The sequence below is a fragment of the Saimiri boliviensis genome, chromosome 14, assembly GCF_048565385.1.
Source record: "Saimiri boliviensis isolate mSaiBol1 chromosome 14, mSaiBol1.pri, whole genome shotgun sequence".
Classification (NCBI taxonomy): Eukaryota; Metazoa; Chordata; class Mammalia; order Primates; family Cebidae; genus Saimiri; species Saimiri boliviensis.
In genome coordinates this window covers 43158026-43174087 of record NC_133462.1, presented here as the reverse complement: position 1 = coordinate 43174087, position 16062 = coordinate 43158026, and the positions used below count along the sequence as shown (strand labels likewise).

Here is a 16062-nt window from a genome sequence, read left to right as displayed (position 1 = left end):
ATGGGGGCGATGGTGAGCTGTCTCTGGAGTCCGAGAAACCCCATGCCGGTTCAGCTCCTGCCTTTTGCTATCTGAGTGGGCCTGTGCCAGTGGCTTCACCTTCCTCGGCCTCAGCTTCCTGGTACTACAGAGGGTTTAGCACAGAAGTGAAGCTGGGGGGTGTGTTGGTTGCTCTCTTTCTGGCTCCTAAGGATCGGGGGTGGATGGAAGACTTCTGCTGCCCCCGCCCCACTTAGCTTCTCCGTCTGCTTCGCAGCTCAGAGCCCGACTGTGGCCGAGACACTGCATCCTGCCTTCTCCGGAGTCCAGCAGTACACAGGTAGGAGGCAGCCCGCGTGCCCACGCTGGGCTGGGGACCCGCCCCCGCCTAGGGACCCGCCCCCAGGGCCCGCCCCGGCCTTGTTCTTTTGCGCCTGGCCACGCCTCCTACCTCTGGCCCCGCCCCACAGGGCACGCTCTTGGCCTCTTGTCCCGTATGCAACTCCTGGCCCTGTTCCTGGTTCCACCCCACCACCAGGTGTAGCTGCAAACAGGACTTTCCCTTGTCCCTTAGGGTCAGAGCGCGTACCCCTAGCCTCACCCTCTCGTATTCTGGGCTGGGGAGAGGCGGTTCCCCTTGACCACACCTCTGGCCCTGAACCAACCCCAGCTCTCGGCCCCGCCGCTTACCTTCCTCCTGCAGCTCCGGGCCCCGCCCCTCCCAGGCTGCCTTTACTCTGACCACGCCTCTCTGATAAAGCCCTGCCCCTACCTCTGGCTCTACTTCCTAAGGCCTGGCTGTGACCCCGCCCACTGCCTCGGCCCCGCCCCTCAACTCATGGTCCTGCCCACATAGCCCTCCATCAAGTCACGGCCCCGCCCCACTCTTCCCCTTCACCCTGGTCTTGGCCGCGCCTTTCGCTGTGGCCCCACCCCTCAAGCAATGGTCCCACCCACTCTGCGCTGACCTTTGACCTTGGCCCCGGCCTCTGCTGTAGCCCACCTCCGGTACCCCTCTCCTCAAGCCATGGGGTCCACCGCCACCCCAAACCCACGCCGCCTCTTTGTCTTGGCCCTGCCCTCCACCATGGCCCCGCCCCTCAGGCAATAGCCCCACTTCATTTTGTCCTTGTGTTCTTGTGCCCGCCCTCTGACATGGCCCCGCTCCCCAGCCATGGCCACACCCATTCTCGTTTTGGCCCGCCCTCTCGTGGCCCCGCCCCGCCCCGCCCCGCCGCCCGGGGCTCCCACGTGGCCTCACGCCCCTCCTCGCCCTGTGTCTTGCTCCGGTCTCCGCAGCCATGTACCCCACCGCGGCCATCACGCCCATCGCTCACAGCGTCCCCCAGCCGCCGCCCCTCCTGCAGCAGCAGCAGCGAGAAGGTGAGGCGGCCGCGACCTCCCCTGGGCGCCAGCCCCGCCCTCTGCCCGCCCCGTTCACCTCCAGGCTCCGTGTCTGGCCCGGGCGTCTGGGACCCGCAGGGCTGAGAGTGCGGCCTGGGAGCTGGACGGGCCAGAATTGAGTCCTGGTGCAGTCGCTGGCTCCCTGGGTGTTCCCGGGTAACGGAATCTCCCTCTGTTTCCTCTTCTGAAAAGAGAACCATGCTCGTCCCGACCCCATAGGAATAGCAGTGACTTCCTACCAACCTTCTCCAGAACCAAGAGTGATTCTCTGGATTTTTTGGAGAGGAAACCCTTTTTGAGGATGGGGCATTGCACGATGAGGTATCTCAGGTAAACTGAGGCCTCCCCAGCAAAGCTAAAGCTGTGGAGGGAGGGAGGGATTAGATTCTGGAGTTTGACAGGGTTCAAATCCACACAGTTCTTGCCACGTGTCATAGCTCCCGCCTGTAATTACATACCGTTTTGGGAGGCCAAGGTGGGAGGATTACTTGAGCCCAGGAGTCCAAGACTAGCCTGGCTTAGCCATGTCTTAAAAAAAAACAACAACAAAAAATTAGCCAGGAGCTGTGGTGCACACCTGTAGTCCCAACTACTCAGGAGGCTAGGGCAGGAGGATCACTTGAGCTGGGGAGGTCAAGGCTGCAGTGAGCTATTGTCCCCCTACTGGGCTCCAGCCTGGGTGACAGTGAGATCCCATCTCAAAAAAAAAAAAAAAAAAAAGAAAGAAAAGAAAAGAAAAGAAAGTCCCAAGCTGGTAACAACCCAAGTGTTGTAAATCATCAGGAAGATGGATAAATAAATTCGGATGGATCAGCACAATGGAATACTATACAGCAGTGAAAAAGGATAAGTACCCAATGCTCGCAATGACAGAGTAACTTCACAGGCAGAAAACTGAGTGAAAGAAGCCAGATACAAGAGACTCCACTTAAATGAAGTTTAAAAACAGCAGGCCAATTGAGGTGGCTTACGCCTGTAATCCCAGTATTTTGGGAGGCTAAGATGGGTGGATTACCTGAGCTCAAGAGTTCGAGACCATCCTGGCAAAACCCTGTGTCTACTAAAAATACAAAAAATTAGTTGGGCGTGGTGGCAGGTGTCTGTCATCCCAAGTACTGGGGAAACTGAGGCACAAGAATTGCTTGAACCGGGGAGCTGGAGTTTGCAGTGAATCAAGATTGTACCATTTCAGCCTGGGTGACAGAGCAAAACTGTCAGTAAATAAATAAATAAGCCGGGCGCAGTGGCTCACACCTGTAATCCTAGCACTTTGGGAGGCCGAGTTGGGTGGATCACCTGAGGTCAGGAGTTCAAGACCAGCCTGGCTGTCATTACTAAAAGTACAAAAATTGCTGGGCACAGTGGTGCGCACCTGTAGTCCCAGCTACTCGGGAGGCTGAGGCAGGAGAATGGCTTGAACCCAGGAGGCAGAGATTGCAGTGAGCCGAGATTGAGCCACATGACTCCAGCCTGGGCAACAAAGCGACACTCCATCTCAAAAAAATTAAATAAATAAAATTTAAAAAATGAAAACAAGGGAAATCTTGCTGCATGCGGTGGCTCATGTCTGTAATCCAGCACTTTGGGAGGCCAAGGCCAGAGGAACGCTTCAACCCAGGGCAGTGAGCCGAGATCACGCCACCGCACTCCAGCCTGGGCAGCAGAGGGAGACCGTCTCAAAACAACAACAAATTAAAAAACAAAAAAACCTTTATCAGTGACATGTTAAGAGAAAAGAGAGACAGGGACCTAGCAGAAACGGTGGCACTGTTTTCTACGTGTTATGTGGTTTAGAAATGCATGATACTGGCTCAGCACGGTGGCTCACACCTGTAATCCCAGCACTTTGGGAGGTCGAGAGATCGAGACCAGCGTGGCCAACATGGTGAAACGCCGTCTCTACTAAAAAGTACAAAAATTAGCTGGACGTGGTCGTGCGTGCCTGCAGTCCCAGCTACTCGAGAGGCTGAGACAGGAGAATCACTTGAACCCAGGAGGTGAGCCAAGATGTCACCACTACACTCGAGCCTGGTGACAGTACAAGATTCCATCTCAAAAAACAACAACAAAAAAACTCCATCCTATTGATGGGCCTCAATTTATATTCTCCTGTATAAAATAAAAAACATCTGTAGATACAAAATCATAAAATACGTATAAGATACAAAATACATATTTTATATAAGAAGACGGGGTTTCACCATGGTGGGCACGGTGGTATGCGCCTGTAGCCCCGGCTACTCGGGAGGCTGAGGCAGGAGAATCTCTTGAACCGGGGAGGCAGAGGTTGCAGTGAGCCGAGATCGCGTCACTGCACTCCAGCCTGGCAACTCTGAGACTGAGGACTCCATTTCAAAAAAAAGAAAAGAAAAAGAACAAAAGAAATGCGTGATACTGCATTAAATACGGTGCGTGGCCTTGGAAAAGACCCAGAATGGGCATGTGGAAACGGCCTCTGAAGGGTTGCATGTGAGTGACTGCCATGGCGGAAGGAGAGCTGTCTGAAATCAGACAGTCATGACCCGGGATGGGGAAGGCGTGGCTCCCAGCACACTGGCGGAGCTGTCGGAGGGTGTGCGGCACGCGGCCTGTGCTTGCTTCTGAAGGTCAGTGCAGCCGGATGCGGTGTGCAGCGTCTTTGCCGACAGTTTTTGGTTGGGGATGAAACGGTGTGTGAACGAATGCAAAATTCAGGTTATGCTCAAAATCGTTTAGTCACATTGGAGCAAGCTTGCATTTCAAAAACAGGCATTGGCCGGGTACCGTGACTGATACCGGTGATCCCGGCACTTTGGGAGGCTGAGGCGTGTGGATCACCTGAGGTCAGGAGTTCGGGACCAGCCTGGACAACATGGCGAAAACACGTCTCTACTGAAAATACAAAAATGAGCCGGGCGTGGTGGTGGGTGCCTATAATAATCCCACCTACTTGGGAGGCTGAGGCAGGAGAATCACTTGTACCCGGGAGGTGGAGGTTGCAGTGAGCCGAGACCGTGCCACTACACTCTAGCCTGTGCGGCAGAGCAAGACTCCATCTAAAAAACAAGCAGATAAAAAGCAAGCATTGGCTAGATACAGTGGCTGACACCTGGAATCCCAGCACTTTGGGAGGGTAAGGTGGGAGGACTGCTTGAGGCCAGGAGTTCAAGACCAGCTTAAGCAACATAGTGAGACCCCATCGCTACAAAAATTAAAAAGTTAGGCATGCTGGTGTGTGCCTGTGGTTCCAGCTACCTGGGAGGCCAAGGTGGGAGGATCTCTTGAACTTAGGAGTTAAAGGCTGCAGTGAGCTATGACTTTGCCACTTCGATCCAGCCTGAGTGACAAAGAGACCCTGTCTCTTAAAATAATTTATCTATTGCTGTCAAGGGCAGGGATTACTGTTTTTGTGAGGTGGGAATGGGAAAAGGGCATTTTTAGGTTTGGAATTAGCAGATTTGGGGGACTGTTTAGGGCTTCAGATGAGCAAGGTTTTAAAATGCTGTTGTTACTTATACTTTGTATATTAGCCATCCATTGGGGATTTGGAGGGGGACAATTTAGAGGAGTGTCTGTAACTTAAAAATATTTGTGGTTGGTATATTATGTTATTAATTATCTGTGGTTTTAGGATATCTGGGACTGGGGACCAGATAATTCTCTTATTTCACCTGATTTTGTTTCTGCATCATCTGAGTTTTGAAAATTATCCAAGGTCTGGAGAGTTATCCCTGTCTGCGGCTTGAGAAAGTGAAATTAAAAAAAAATTTTTTTGGCTAGACGCAGTGGCTCATCCCTGTAATCCCAGCACTTTGGGAGTCCAAGGAGGGAGGATCTCTTGAGCCCAGGAGTTCCAGACCAGCCTGGGCAACATGGGGAAACCTCTACAAAAATTTTAGCCAGCCTGGGTGCAGTGACTGACACCTGTAATCCCAGCACTTTGGGAGGCTGAGGTAGGCGGATCACTTGAGGTCAGGAGTTCGAGACCAGCCTGGCCAACATGGTGAAACCCCATCTCTACTGAAAATACAAAAATTATCCGGGCGTGGTGGTGGGCGCGTCATCCCAGCTACTCGGGAGGCTGAGGCAGGAGAACTGCCTGAACCCGGGAGGCAGAGGTTGTAGTCAGCCGACATTGCGCCACTACACTCCAAGGCTTGGATGACAGAGCGAGACTCCATCTCAAAAAAAAAAAAATTCAGGCATGATGGCTGAAAACCAGACTTTTAGAAACGAGTTTTATTTTAGAGATTTATTATTATTAGTGCAAAGTTGCCTTATTCTGCACTCCCAGCTCGTCTGACTTTTGTACGTGATCCAGAGTTTGAGGTTTAGGGAGGGATTTTCCGGAGGGCGGGCTTCCTGGGGAGTTTTCAGGTATCCGGGGTCGGGGACTGAGGGTTGATCTGGGCTGTGGGTCTTGTCAGTTACCTGGAGTCTGAGGATCACCCGTGGTGCAGAGTAGCCCAGTGTGGGACCGTCTGGTGCAGGCGAGGGGTGGGTGTGTCCTGTCTCCGTCCCCAGCCCGTGCCCAGGCCCCTTCTTTCTGGGTGTCTGGGTCACCCCTCTCCCGACAGCTGGAGAAGCCGGATGCGGGCTCCAGACCTGTGCCCCTCCCCCGGGGGGGGTCCGCCTCCTCTCCTTGGGGGCTTTATGTCTTTCTCTCCCCCACCTGCAGGTCCCGAAGGCTGTAACCTGTTTATCTACCACCTCCCCCAGGAGTTTGGAGACACGGAGCTGACGCAGATGTTCCTGCCCTTCGGCAATATCATTTCCTCCAAGGTGTTTATGGATCGAGCTACCAACCAGAGCAAGTGTTTCGGTGAGTGGCCGCTGACGCCCCTCCCCATCCGCCCGACGCCCCTCCCCATCCGCCCGACGCCCCTCCCCACCCACCCCACGCCCCTCCCCATCCACCCCACGCCCCTCCCCATCCGCCCCGACGCCCCTCCCCATCCGCCCCACGCCCCTCCCATCCACCCGACGCCCCTCCCCCTCCACCCCGACACCTCCCATCCACCCGACGCCCCTCCCCTCCACCCCGACACCTCCCATCCGCCCCACGCCCCTCCCATCCACCCGACGCCCCTCCCCATCCACCCCGACACCACCCATCCGCTCCACGCCCCTCCCATCCACCCGACGCCCCTCCCCATCTGCCCCACGCCCCCCATCCACCCCGACACTCCCCCCGATCCGCCCCACGCCCCTCCCATCCACCCGACGCCCCTCCCCATATGCCCGACGCCCCTCCCCATATGCCCCACGCCCCTCCCCATACGCCCTGACCCCCCACCCCATCAGCCCGACGCCCACCCATCCACCCCAGGCCCCTCCCCATCCACCCCCGACGCCTCTCCCCATCCGTCCCACGCCCCTCCCCATCCGCCCCCGACGCCCCCCATCCGCCCACGCCCCTCCCCATCCACCCCCGACGCCTCTCCCCATCCGTCCCACGCCCCTCGCCATCCGCCCCCACGCCCCTCCCCATCCGCCCCCGACGCCCCTCCCCATCTATCGCCGCTGGCCCTCCTCATCCGCCCCGACGCCCCCCATCCGCCCCGACAACCCTCCCCATCCGCTCCGACGCCACCCCCCCCCATCCGCCCCACGCCCCTCCCCATCTGCACCATGCCCCTCACATCCACCCCGACGCCCCTCCCCATCTGCCCCGAAGCCCCTCCGATCCGCCCCACGCCCCTCCCATCCAGCCCTCCCCATCCGCCCTGACGCCCCTCCCCATCAGCCCGACGCCCCCCCATCCGCCCCAGGCCCCTCCCCATCCACCTCCGACGCCTCTCCCCATCCGCCCGACGCCCCCCCATCCGCCCGACGCCCCCCGATCCGTCCCACGCCCCTCCCCATCCGCCCCCACGCCCTTCCGCATCCGCCCCCGACGTCCCTCCCCATCCGCCCCCGACGCCCCTCTCCATCCCCGCTACCCCTCCCCATCCGCCCCAACGCCCCTCCCCATCCGCCCACGCCCCTCCCCATCCGTCCCACGCCTCCATCTGCCCCCACGCCCCTCCCCATCCGCCCCACGCCCCTCCCCATCCGCCCGACGCCCCTCCCATCCGCCCCCGACGCCCCACCCCAACCGCCCCCGACGCCCCTCCCCATCCATCCCCGCTGCCCCTCCCATCTGCCCCCACGCCCCTCCCCATCGACCTCCCTCGCCTGCACCTGCATGGGGACGGGGAATAAGAGGGTTTGGTCAGGGGCAAGGCTGTGCTGAAATAGTTCACAATCAGAAACAGCACGTGGATCACGCCTGCGATGCCAGCACTTTGGGAGGCTGAGGTGGGAGGATCATATGAGTCCAGGAGTTCAAGACCAGCCTGGGCAACACAGTGAGACCCTGTATTTACTAAAAAAAAAAAAAAAAAAAAAAAAAAAAAAGTTTTTGGCTGGGCGTGGTGGCTCACGCCTGTAATCCCAGCACTTTGGGAGGCCGAGGTGAGTGCATCACCTGAGGACAGGCGTTCAAGACCAGCCTGGCCCACATGGAGACCGCATCTCTACTAAAAATACAAAAATTAACTGGGTGCCATGGTAGGCACCTGTAATCCCAGCTACTCGGGAGGCTGAGGCAGGAGAATGGCTTGAACCCTGGAGGCGGAGGTTGCAGTGAGCCGAGATTACACCACTGCCCTCCAGCCTGGGAGACAGAGCAAGACTTTGTCTCAAAAAAAGGTGGAGAGGGGGAGGTTAATTAGCTGAGCTCAGCTGCATGTGCTTGTAGTCCCAGCTACTCAGGAAGCTAAGATGGGAGGATTGCTTGAGCCCAGGAGTTCAAGACCAGCCTGGGCAGCATAGCAAGACCCCATCTCTGAAAAAAAAAAAATTAGCCAGGCGTGGTATGGCACACTTGTAGTCTCAGCTACTCGATGCCTTGAGCTCATGAGGTCGAGGCTGCAGTGAGCCATGATCACACCACTGCACTCCAGCCTGGACGACAGAGCAAGACCCTGTCTCATGTAAAAATCAAAAACAGCAGAACGAACCTGTGTGAAGCCCATACTGCACGTCAGGCACTTTCCAGCCCAGCACAGAAGGAGGCTGACAAAAACCCCTGCCTTCCAGGGAGCTCATGGTGTTTCTGGCTCCCTGCAGAGCGTTATCCGGTGACAGAAATGTTCTTCCTTGGAGCTGTCTGATACCACAGCACCAGCCCCACGTGGCTACTGCACACTTGAAATGTGGTCAGGGTGAAAAAGAACTGAATTTTTAGGTAGGATGTAGGTCAGTGAGTTTTAAATGATATGAAGAAAAATAAAACTGCTAAGAAAATAGAGACTGGTGAGGTTGAAGTGGGAATGTTATCCCGGGTGATCAGGAGGAGGTGATGTTAGAACTGAGACCCGGGACTGGGCGTGGTGGCTCACGCCTGTAATCCCAGCACTTTGGAAGGCTGAGGAGGGCGGGTTACTTGAGGTCAGGAGTTCTAGACCAGCCTGGCCGACATGAGTGAAACCCCGTCTCTACTAAAAATACAAAAAATTAGCCAGGTGTGGTGGCGGGCACCTGTAATCCCAGCTACTCAGGAGGCGGCAGCGGGAGAATCGCTTGAACCCAGAAGGTGGAGGTTGCAGTGAGCTGAGATTGTGCCACTGCACTCCAGCCTGGGCAACAAGAGCAAACTCCATCTCAAAAAAACAAAAGATGAAAGCCCTTGACTTTTTTTTTTTTTTTTGAAATGGAGTCTCGATCTGTCAGTGAGATCTCGGCTCACCACCACCTCCATCTCCTAGGCTCAAGCAATTCCCCTGCCTCAGCCTCTCGAGGAGCTGGGATTACAGGTGCCCGCCACCACGCCCAGCTAATTTTTGTATTTTTAGTAGAGACGGGGTTTCACCGTGTTGGTCAGGCTGGTCTCAAACTCCTGACCTCACATGATTCACCCACCTCGGCTTCCCAGAGTGCTGGGTTTACAGGCAGAAGCCACTACACCCCGTCATGGGGTGGAGTATTTCTGATGGCCTCTGGACAGAGACTGGGTCACAGACACTGACAGAGATGAAGAAAAAGAGACAGACAGAGCTGAGACACAAGAGGGGAGAGAGAGAGAGAGAGAAAACTCAAAGAGAAACGGAGACCATTAGCCAGGCATGGTGGTATGGGCCTGTGGTCCCAGCTACTCAGGAGGCTGAGGCAGGAGGATCTCTTGAGTCTTGGAGGTCAAGGCTGCTGTAAGCTGAGATGGCGCCACTTCACTGCAGCCTGGGTGACAGAGTGCGACCCTGTCCTCCCTCCCCCTACAAAAAAGAGAGAAACAAGGATGCAGACACAGAGTCAGCTGGAGACACAGATCCTGGCTAGACAGAGGGCTGGGAAGGAGGCAGGCATCCTCCTGAGGGAAGGCGTGGAGAAGGTGGCCCTTCCCGGACCCTCAGAGGCCCCACCTCGCCTCCGTGCCAGCCGGGAAGTCTCAGCAGAGCAGACCCCAAGAGAAGGAGTGAGTGCCCCGTCCTCAGAGGTATACAAGTCCAGAGGTATCGGAACAAAGCCAGGGCTGCTGCCGCGTGTCCTCCTCCACACGCCGCCCGGGCCGTGCAAGTGTGCAAACACACACCTGCCGGGGACTGTGAGCCGGGAAGCCAGGGCCACAGCGTAGGGACCAACCAAGGACGCCCACAGTGCCAACCATGGAGGTCCACCCCCGTTTCTGCAGGCTTCGTGAGCTTTGATAACCCGGCCAGCGCCCAGACAGCCATCCAGGCCATGAACGGCTTCCAGATCGGCATGAAGAGACTCAAAGTACAGCTGAAGCGGCCCAAAGACCCGGGACACCCCTACTGACCGCGCCCACAGCCGCCCCGAGGCTGTGGGCATGGCCCAGGTGAGCCGCCAGGCGGCCCCACCCCCACCCCAGCCCCCGCTCCCCCACCCCCTCTTGTCCGAAACCCCCTCCCGCGGCCCGCTTCATGCTCCAAACCTGCCCCAGGTGGGGTGATACTTCCAGAGGCTGCAGGAAACCTCCAGGTTGGGTCGGCGGGCACAGAGCTGGACGTAGACACCCCCAATCCCGCTGTGGTCGGGGCTGGAGTAGGGTACGGACTGAGGGGAGCCCGGGCCCTGCCAGGGCGGTTAGGGAATCGTTCCCGGAGAAGGCTTTGAGGGATGAATAGAAGTTCACCTGAGAGACCAGGTTTGCCCTGGGGTTGGGGGTGCGGTGGGGAGGGCTTCTGTCTGTCCTATGAATCTGTTTTCCCTGCCAAAAAACCCCAAACCAGACAAAAATGTGAAGTGCCACCCCAGACCCCAGACCCGAAGGTCGGACCCCAACTTGGGACCAGGGCTGGAGAGAGGAGGGTGGGGACAGTGCCCAGGGCCTGGTCCCGTTGGCCTTGACACTTTCCAGTCTCCCAGCTCCATTTCCACCAGTTCCCCTGGGATGAGCGGCCCCTCACTGGGTGTCATTCTTACCCAATGAGTTGATGGAAAAGTGGAATTCACGCACCACCCACCATCACGTAAGAAAAACGAACAAAACACAACCAAACCCAGAGCGGATTTTGCCACCAAGGCAAACCGCCTTCTCAACAATTTTTTTTTTGGGGGGGACGAGATGAACGGTAAACCTTGTGGGGCCGCTGTAGGAACTCAACCCTGGATCTCAAACCTTAATGAGCCTCATCTGTAAAATGGGCTCAAGAAAGTCATCTCCCCAGAGGCGGCAGAAACGGTCCATCTAGGGAACGGAGGTTTCTTTTCACAGCCGAGCCCAGAACCCACCGCCTAAAGAGCCGTGGATAATTCGCTGTGATTTGTTGTTGCTGTGGTTTTAAATCACCATCACCATCATCAAAGAGCCTTGCCTAGAGCTGGCAGCATAGATGCTCAGTTAGAGGCCTTCTGGGTCGGCACACACAGATTTGGGAGTGTTTAACAGCACAAAACGCGCCTTCGGGAACTGCCAGCCAGAAGCGAAATCCAAAGCCACTGTCTGTGACCCCTTCACTTTTCACTCTCAGTCTGCCCCCCCTCCCTTTTTTTTTTTTTTAACTGAGCATCTATTATGTGCTAGGTACTGTCCCAGTGCTCAGGGACGCAGCTGTGAATGAACAGAAACGGGGACGGTTGGGGGGGGCGGGTGCAGGGGAGAAACTGCCTTCACGGACCTTAGACGGCAGGAAGCAGGGAAGGAGAGACAGAAAACAGACAGAAATATCTGTCCCCAGCTGCCAGAGGAGGAGAAAAACGGGCTGGTGATGGTGACGTTAGGTTCTTTGAATGCTGGGTTTGTTGGCCTCTGAACTCCGGCCTTTGTGGGATCTGTTCTTTCGGAAAAGATGGGAGCCTGTGGGTTCCTAGACCCCAGCCTGGCCAGGGCAAGGCGGGTGGAGCCGGGTGGGGAGGCGGGTGTCCACCTGTGCGGCCCCTAACGCCCATCCCTTCTCCCCCAGGTGAGGGGCCTTCCCATCCCAGGAGGGTTTTCCGCTTCCAACCGGTCCAGGACTTTTCCATAAATTACAACCGTTCTTTGGACACCAGCCCTTTCTTCCCCTCGCCCCCACCCCCGCCCCCCACTGGAGGCCGCCCGGAGTGGGGAGGGGGCTTTGTGGTCTGTCCTGGGGCAGGGGTCGGGGTGGGGAGAGGCTCCAGAATCGGGGACAGCAGCGTTCACACACCCCCTGCTTTGGGAAACGCCCTCGCTTCCTCCCCACCTAACTCGGTGACTTCCCCAAATTAAATCACCACCTTTCCTATATATATATATATGCATATATAGAGAGAGATCTATAGACGGTATATATATATTTTTTGAGTACGGATCATGGGACCAAACTTTTCCGACTTCCTTCCATCCGAGTCGAGTGACCCTGGGCCGGTCACTCAGCGGGGACACAGGAAGGGCTGAGGTTGGTGGGACCCCGGGCAGCAGACAGGTGCCCCTCCCCCCCACCTCCCGGCTGGCACATCCCACCAGGAAACCCACCAACACAATATACCTCCAGGACTTTTGGCAACCCCCCCGCCCGCCCTCCGCCACTGATTCTCCAGGGCCGTTGAACTCTGATAGCTTCGACGTCCCTGGTCCCAGCTACCGCCTCCAGGCCCCACCTGGCCCCTTCCTCCCAGAGCCTTCCTGGGTAGGTCAAGGTACAACAGACGCTCTGGCCGGCCGCAGCCCTTCTCTGCTCCCCTCCCTGAGTCATAGCCTTACTCATGTGACCAGTAGCCCTTAGCTTTCCGTCGGAGGGGGGGCAGACAGGGTTGGGGGGAGGCTCCCCCTGCCCCTCACCACCCCCTCCCAAGGCCAGGCAGCCATGGTCCCTGCCTTCGAATCACCAGCCTCGAATATAAGGTCTTGTAACCAGGATTGCCAAGCGTAGCGGAAGACCCCTACCTGGACTGGCCAAGCACCCCTTTGACCGGAGATGACGAACTTGATAATGACCTTCATACCTCTACAGAGATTTTTTTTTTTTTTTTCTTTTTTTTTCCGGTCTTTCTGAGCAGGTACAAAGAAGAAAAGAGAAGAAAAAAAAAAAAAAATCGGGGGAAAAAAACCCAATCAAACCGCAATGAATTTTGGTTTCCTCGTTGGGAGTGGGGTGGGGGGGGACTTTGTGGGGTGCCTTTGTACAGCTGCCCGATCCGCGACACCCACGTCAAAGCACAGAATCAAATTCGCTTGGACATCCAGCGAGGCCTCTCACCCAATGAGGCGCCAGATAACTTCATAAGCTCAAAGGAAAAAAAAAAAAAAAAAAAACATTTAAAAAGAAAAAGAAAAAAAAAAAACCACAAAAAAACCAAGCATTTTTTTCTTTCTACCAAAATGTGTTGACTGACCCGGAGGGGGTGGGCGGTGGGGTGGGGGGAACCACACAGCAGAGAAAAAAAAAAAAAAAAGAAAAAAAAAAGAAAAAAAAAAAAGGAAAAAGAAAAAAAAAATCTTCTGAAGCAGCGCGTTTCGATATTCCAGAGTTTGATAAGTGTTTTGAGACTCTCCTCTAGCGTGCCTGTGTCCTGTGTGTCTCTGTCTGCAAGCGTGTGCCAATCGGCCTGGAGGGGGCCCCACCCGCGTCCGCGGCGCCCGCCGAGCCCCCGAGGGCCCGCTTGGGAGTGCGTGCTGGTGTGCATTTGTGTGCGTCCTGGTCCACGTTTACTGGCTGTAAATACCACTTTTATACTCCACCTCGAAGACCGTGATTTGTACGACGTCCTTTATTTCTGCTACGAGTAATTTCATGAAGTTTCAACTTGCAAACTGACTTTTGGGACAAACCAGCCCACACACACACACACACACACACAGAGAGAGAAAAGACAGCAAAGAGCTTGGGACTTTGGGTCGATTTGGTTTGAGTTCTGTGTCAAAGAAGATTTTCCTGTGGCTGGAGAGGTGGCCGTTCCCGTTGCGTGTTTCAGGTGAGAAACAGCAAAGCGTCTTCATGTCCAAAACGCCTCTCTTTGGTCTGAAAACAAACAAACAAACAAACAAAAAAACCTAAAAATTTATTTAATAAAAGTTTTACTTGCTAAAGGGCTGCCTCCTGTTTCTTTCCTGTCTCAACCACACAGATGAAGTGTGTCCGGCCCCGTCCAGCGCCTAGGCAGGAGAGAAATTCAGGTTTAGTGTGAGGGGTTGCAGAAGGGGATATTCAGAGATGCCAAATATAGATATAGATACCGCGGACAGGCACGGTGGCTCACGTCTGTAATTGCAGCACTTTGGGAGGCCGAGGCGGGTGGATCAGCTGAAGTTGGGAGTTCGAGACCAGCCTGGCCAACGTGGCGAAACCCCATCTTCACTAAAGTGTGTGTGTGTGAGCTGGGCATGGTGGCACATGCCTGTAATCGCAGCTACTCAGGAGGTTGAGGTATGAGAATCACTTGAACCCAGGAGTCAGAGGAGGTTGCAGTGAGCCGAGATCACGCCACTGCACTCCAGCCTAGGCAACAGTGTGAGACTCTTTCTCAAAAAAAAAAAAAAAAAAGATACCAGGTCTAAGGATCTGGGATCTGGGAGCGGTCTGCTGAAGCCACAGGTATTTGTTGATTATATCACACTTTTTTTAAGGCAAGGTCTCACTCTGTCGCCCAGGCTGGAGTGCAATGGCACAATCTCGGCTCACGGCAACCTCCACCTCCCAGGTTCAAGCGATTCTCCTGCCTCAGCCTCCTGAGTAGCTGAGATTACAGGCACACGCCACCACACCCAGCTAATTTTGTATTTTTAGTAGAGACAGAGTTTCACCATGTTGACCAGGCTGGTCTCAGACTCCTGACCTCAGGTGATTGGTCGGCCTTCGTCTCCCAAGATGCTGGGATTACTGGTGTAAGCCACTGTACCCGGCCTACTTTAAGCAATTTATATGACTCAACTCATTTAATCTGCCGCAAGTCCCTAAGGTAAGTTCTGCTAATAATATTCCCACTGTACAAGTTAGTAAAAGCCCAGAGAGGTTAAGGGACCTCCCTGAGGCTGCACAGCAGTACTTGAACCCTGGCTTTCTGGCATTCTCTTAGCTGCTGTGTAGTGGCCCAAATCAAATGTATTAGATGAGAATTCAAGCTACTGTTTGAAATAGGCCAATTTAAGCTTTTACTTTTTTTTTTTTTCTTTTTCTTCTTAGAGTCTTGCTCTGTCTTTCAAGCTGGGGTGCAGTGGCATGATCTCGGCTCATTGCAACCTCCACCTCCCAGGTTCAAGTGATTCTCCTGCCCGAGCCTCCCAAGTACCTGGGATTACAGGTGCCCGCCACTAAACCTGGCTGATTTTTTGTATTTTTAGTAGAGCTGAGGTTTCAGTGTGTTAGCCACGATGGTCTCGATCTCCTGACCTCGTGATCTGCCCACCTCGGCCTCCCAAAGTGCTGGGATTACAGGTGTGAGCCACCGTGCCCCGCACTTTTAAAAGTTAACCCAGTGTTATTAAACATTTAGAATGTGCACCCTTAAAATACACCAATTCTGGCAGGGCACAGTGGCTCACGCCTGGAATCCTAGCACTTTGGGAAGCCGAGGTGGGTAGGTCACACAAGGTCAGGAGTCCGAGACTAGTGTGGCCAACATGGTGAAACTCCGTCTCTATTAAACATACAAAACTTAGCCCGGCATAGTCTGGACTCCTGTAATCCCAGCTATTCGGGAAGCTGAGGCAGGAGAATCGCTTGAACCTGGGAGGTAGTGGCTGCGGTGAGCTGAGATCATGCCACTGCACTCCAGCCTGGGTGACAAAGCAAGACTCCGTCTCAAAAAATAAAAATAAAAATGGCCGGGGGGCTGTGGCTCAGGCCTGTAATCCCAGCACTTAGGGAGGTCGAGGCAGGTGGGTCACCTGAGGCCAGGAGTTCGAGACCAGCCTGACCAGTACGGTGAAACCCTGTCTCTACTAAAAATACAAAAATTAGCTGGGTGTGATGGTGCGCGCCTGTAGTCCCAGCTACTTGGGAGTCCAAGGCAGGAGAATCGCTTGAACCCAGGAGGCAGAGGTTACAGTGAGCCGAGATCACGCCATTGTGCTGCAGCCTGAGCAACAGAGCAAGACTCCATTTTTAAAAAAACGAATGACCAAGGGTGTGCTTAGGGCAGGGGAACGTTAGCTATGATGTAAGTGTTCATCTGGGGCACAGGCTAAGTGACATACAGGGGGCATCCATTAGCTGTTGCTGCATAACAACTTACCCACCCCCCAATCTGTCAGCTTGAAGCACACGTTAGTATCTGACCTACACCATCTCTGTGGGT

General features: G+C 55.2%; 1 protein-coding gene across 10 annotated transcripts in view; it reads left to right on the top strand.

Annotated features, from left to right (window-relative positions):
• CELF5 (CUGBP Elav-like family member 5) overlaps window positions 1-13855 on the top strand; it is a 71341-nt gene extending 57486 nt beyond the window's left edge. For 7 of the 10 annotated variants that reach the window (XM_039466914.2, XM_039466916.2, XM_074384814.1 and 4 more), the window contains 4 exons: window positions 257-319; window positions 1279-1362; window positions 6041-6184; window positions 10034-13855. In XM_039466914.2, the coding sequence (XP_039322848.1) occupies window positions 257-319; window positions 1279-1362; window positions 6041-6184; window positions 10034-10161 (419 nt within the window). In that variant the 3' untranslated portion in view covers window positions 10162-13855. Of the gene's footprint in view, window positions 1-256; window positions 320-1278; window positions 1363-1575; window positions 1714-6040; window positions 6185-10033 lie in introns of those variants that run through there. The other 3 variants (XM_039466915.2, XM_039466918.2, XM_039466919.2) reach the window with 3 other exon arrangements.
• Window positions 13856-16062: the final 2207 nt, after the last annotated feature.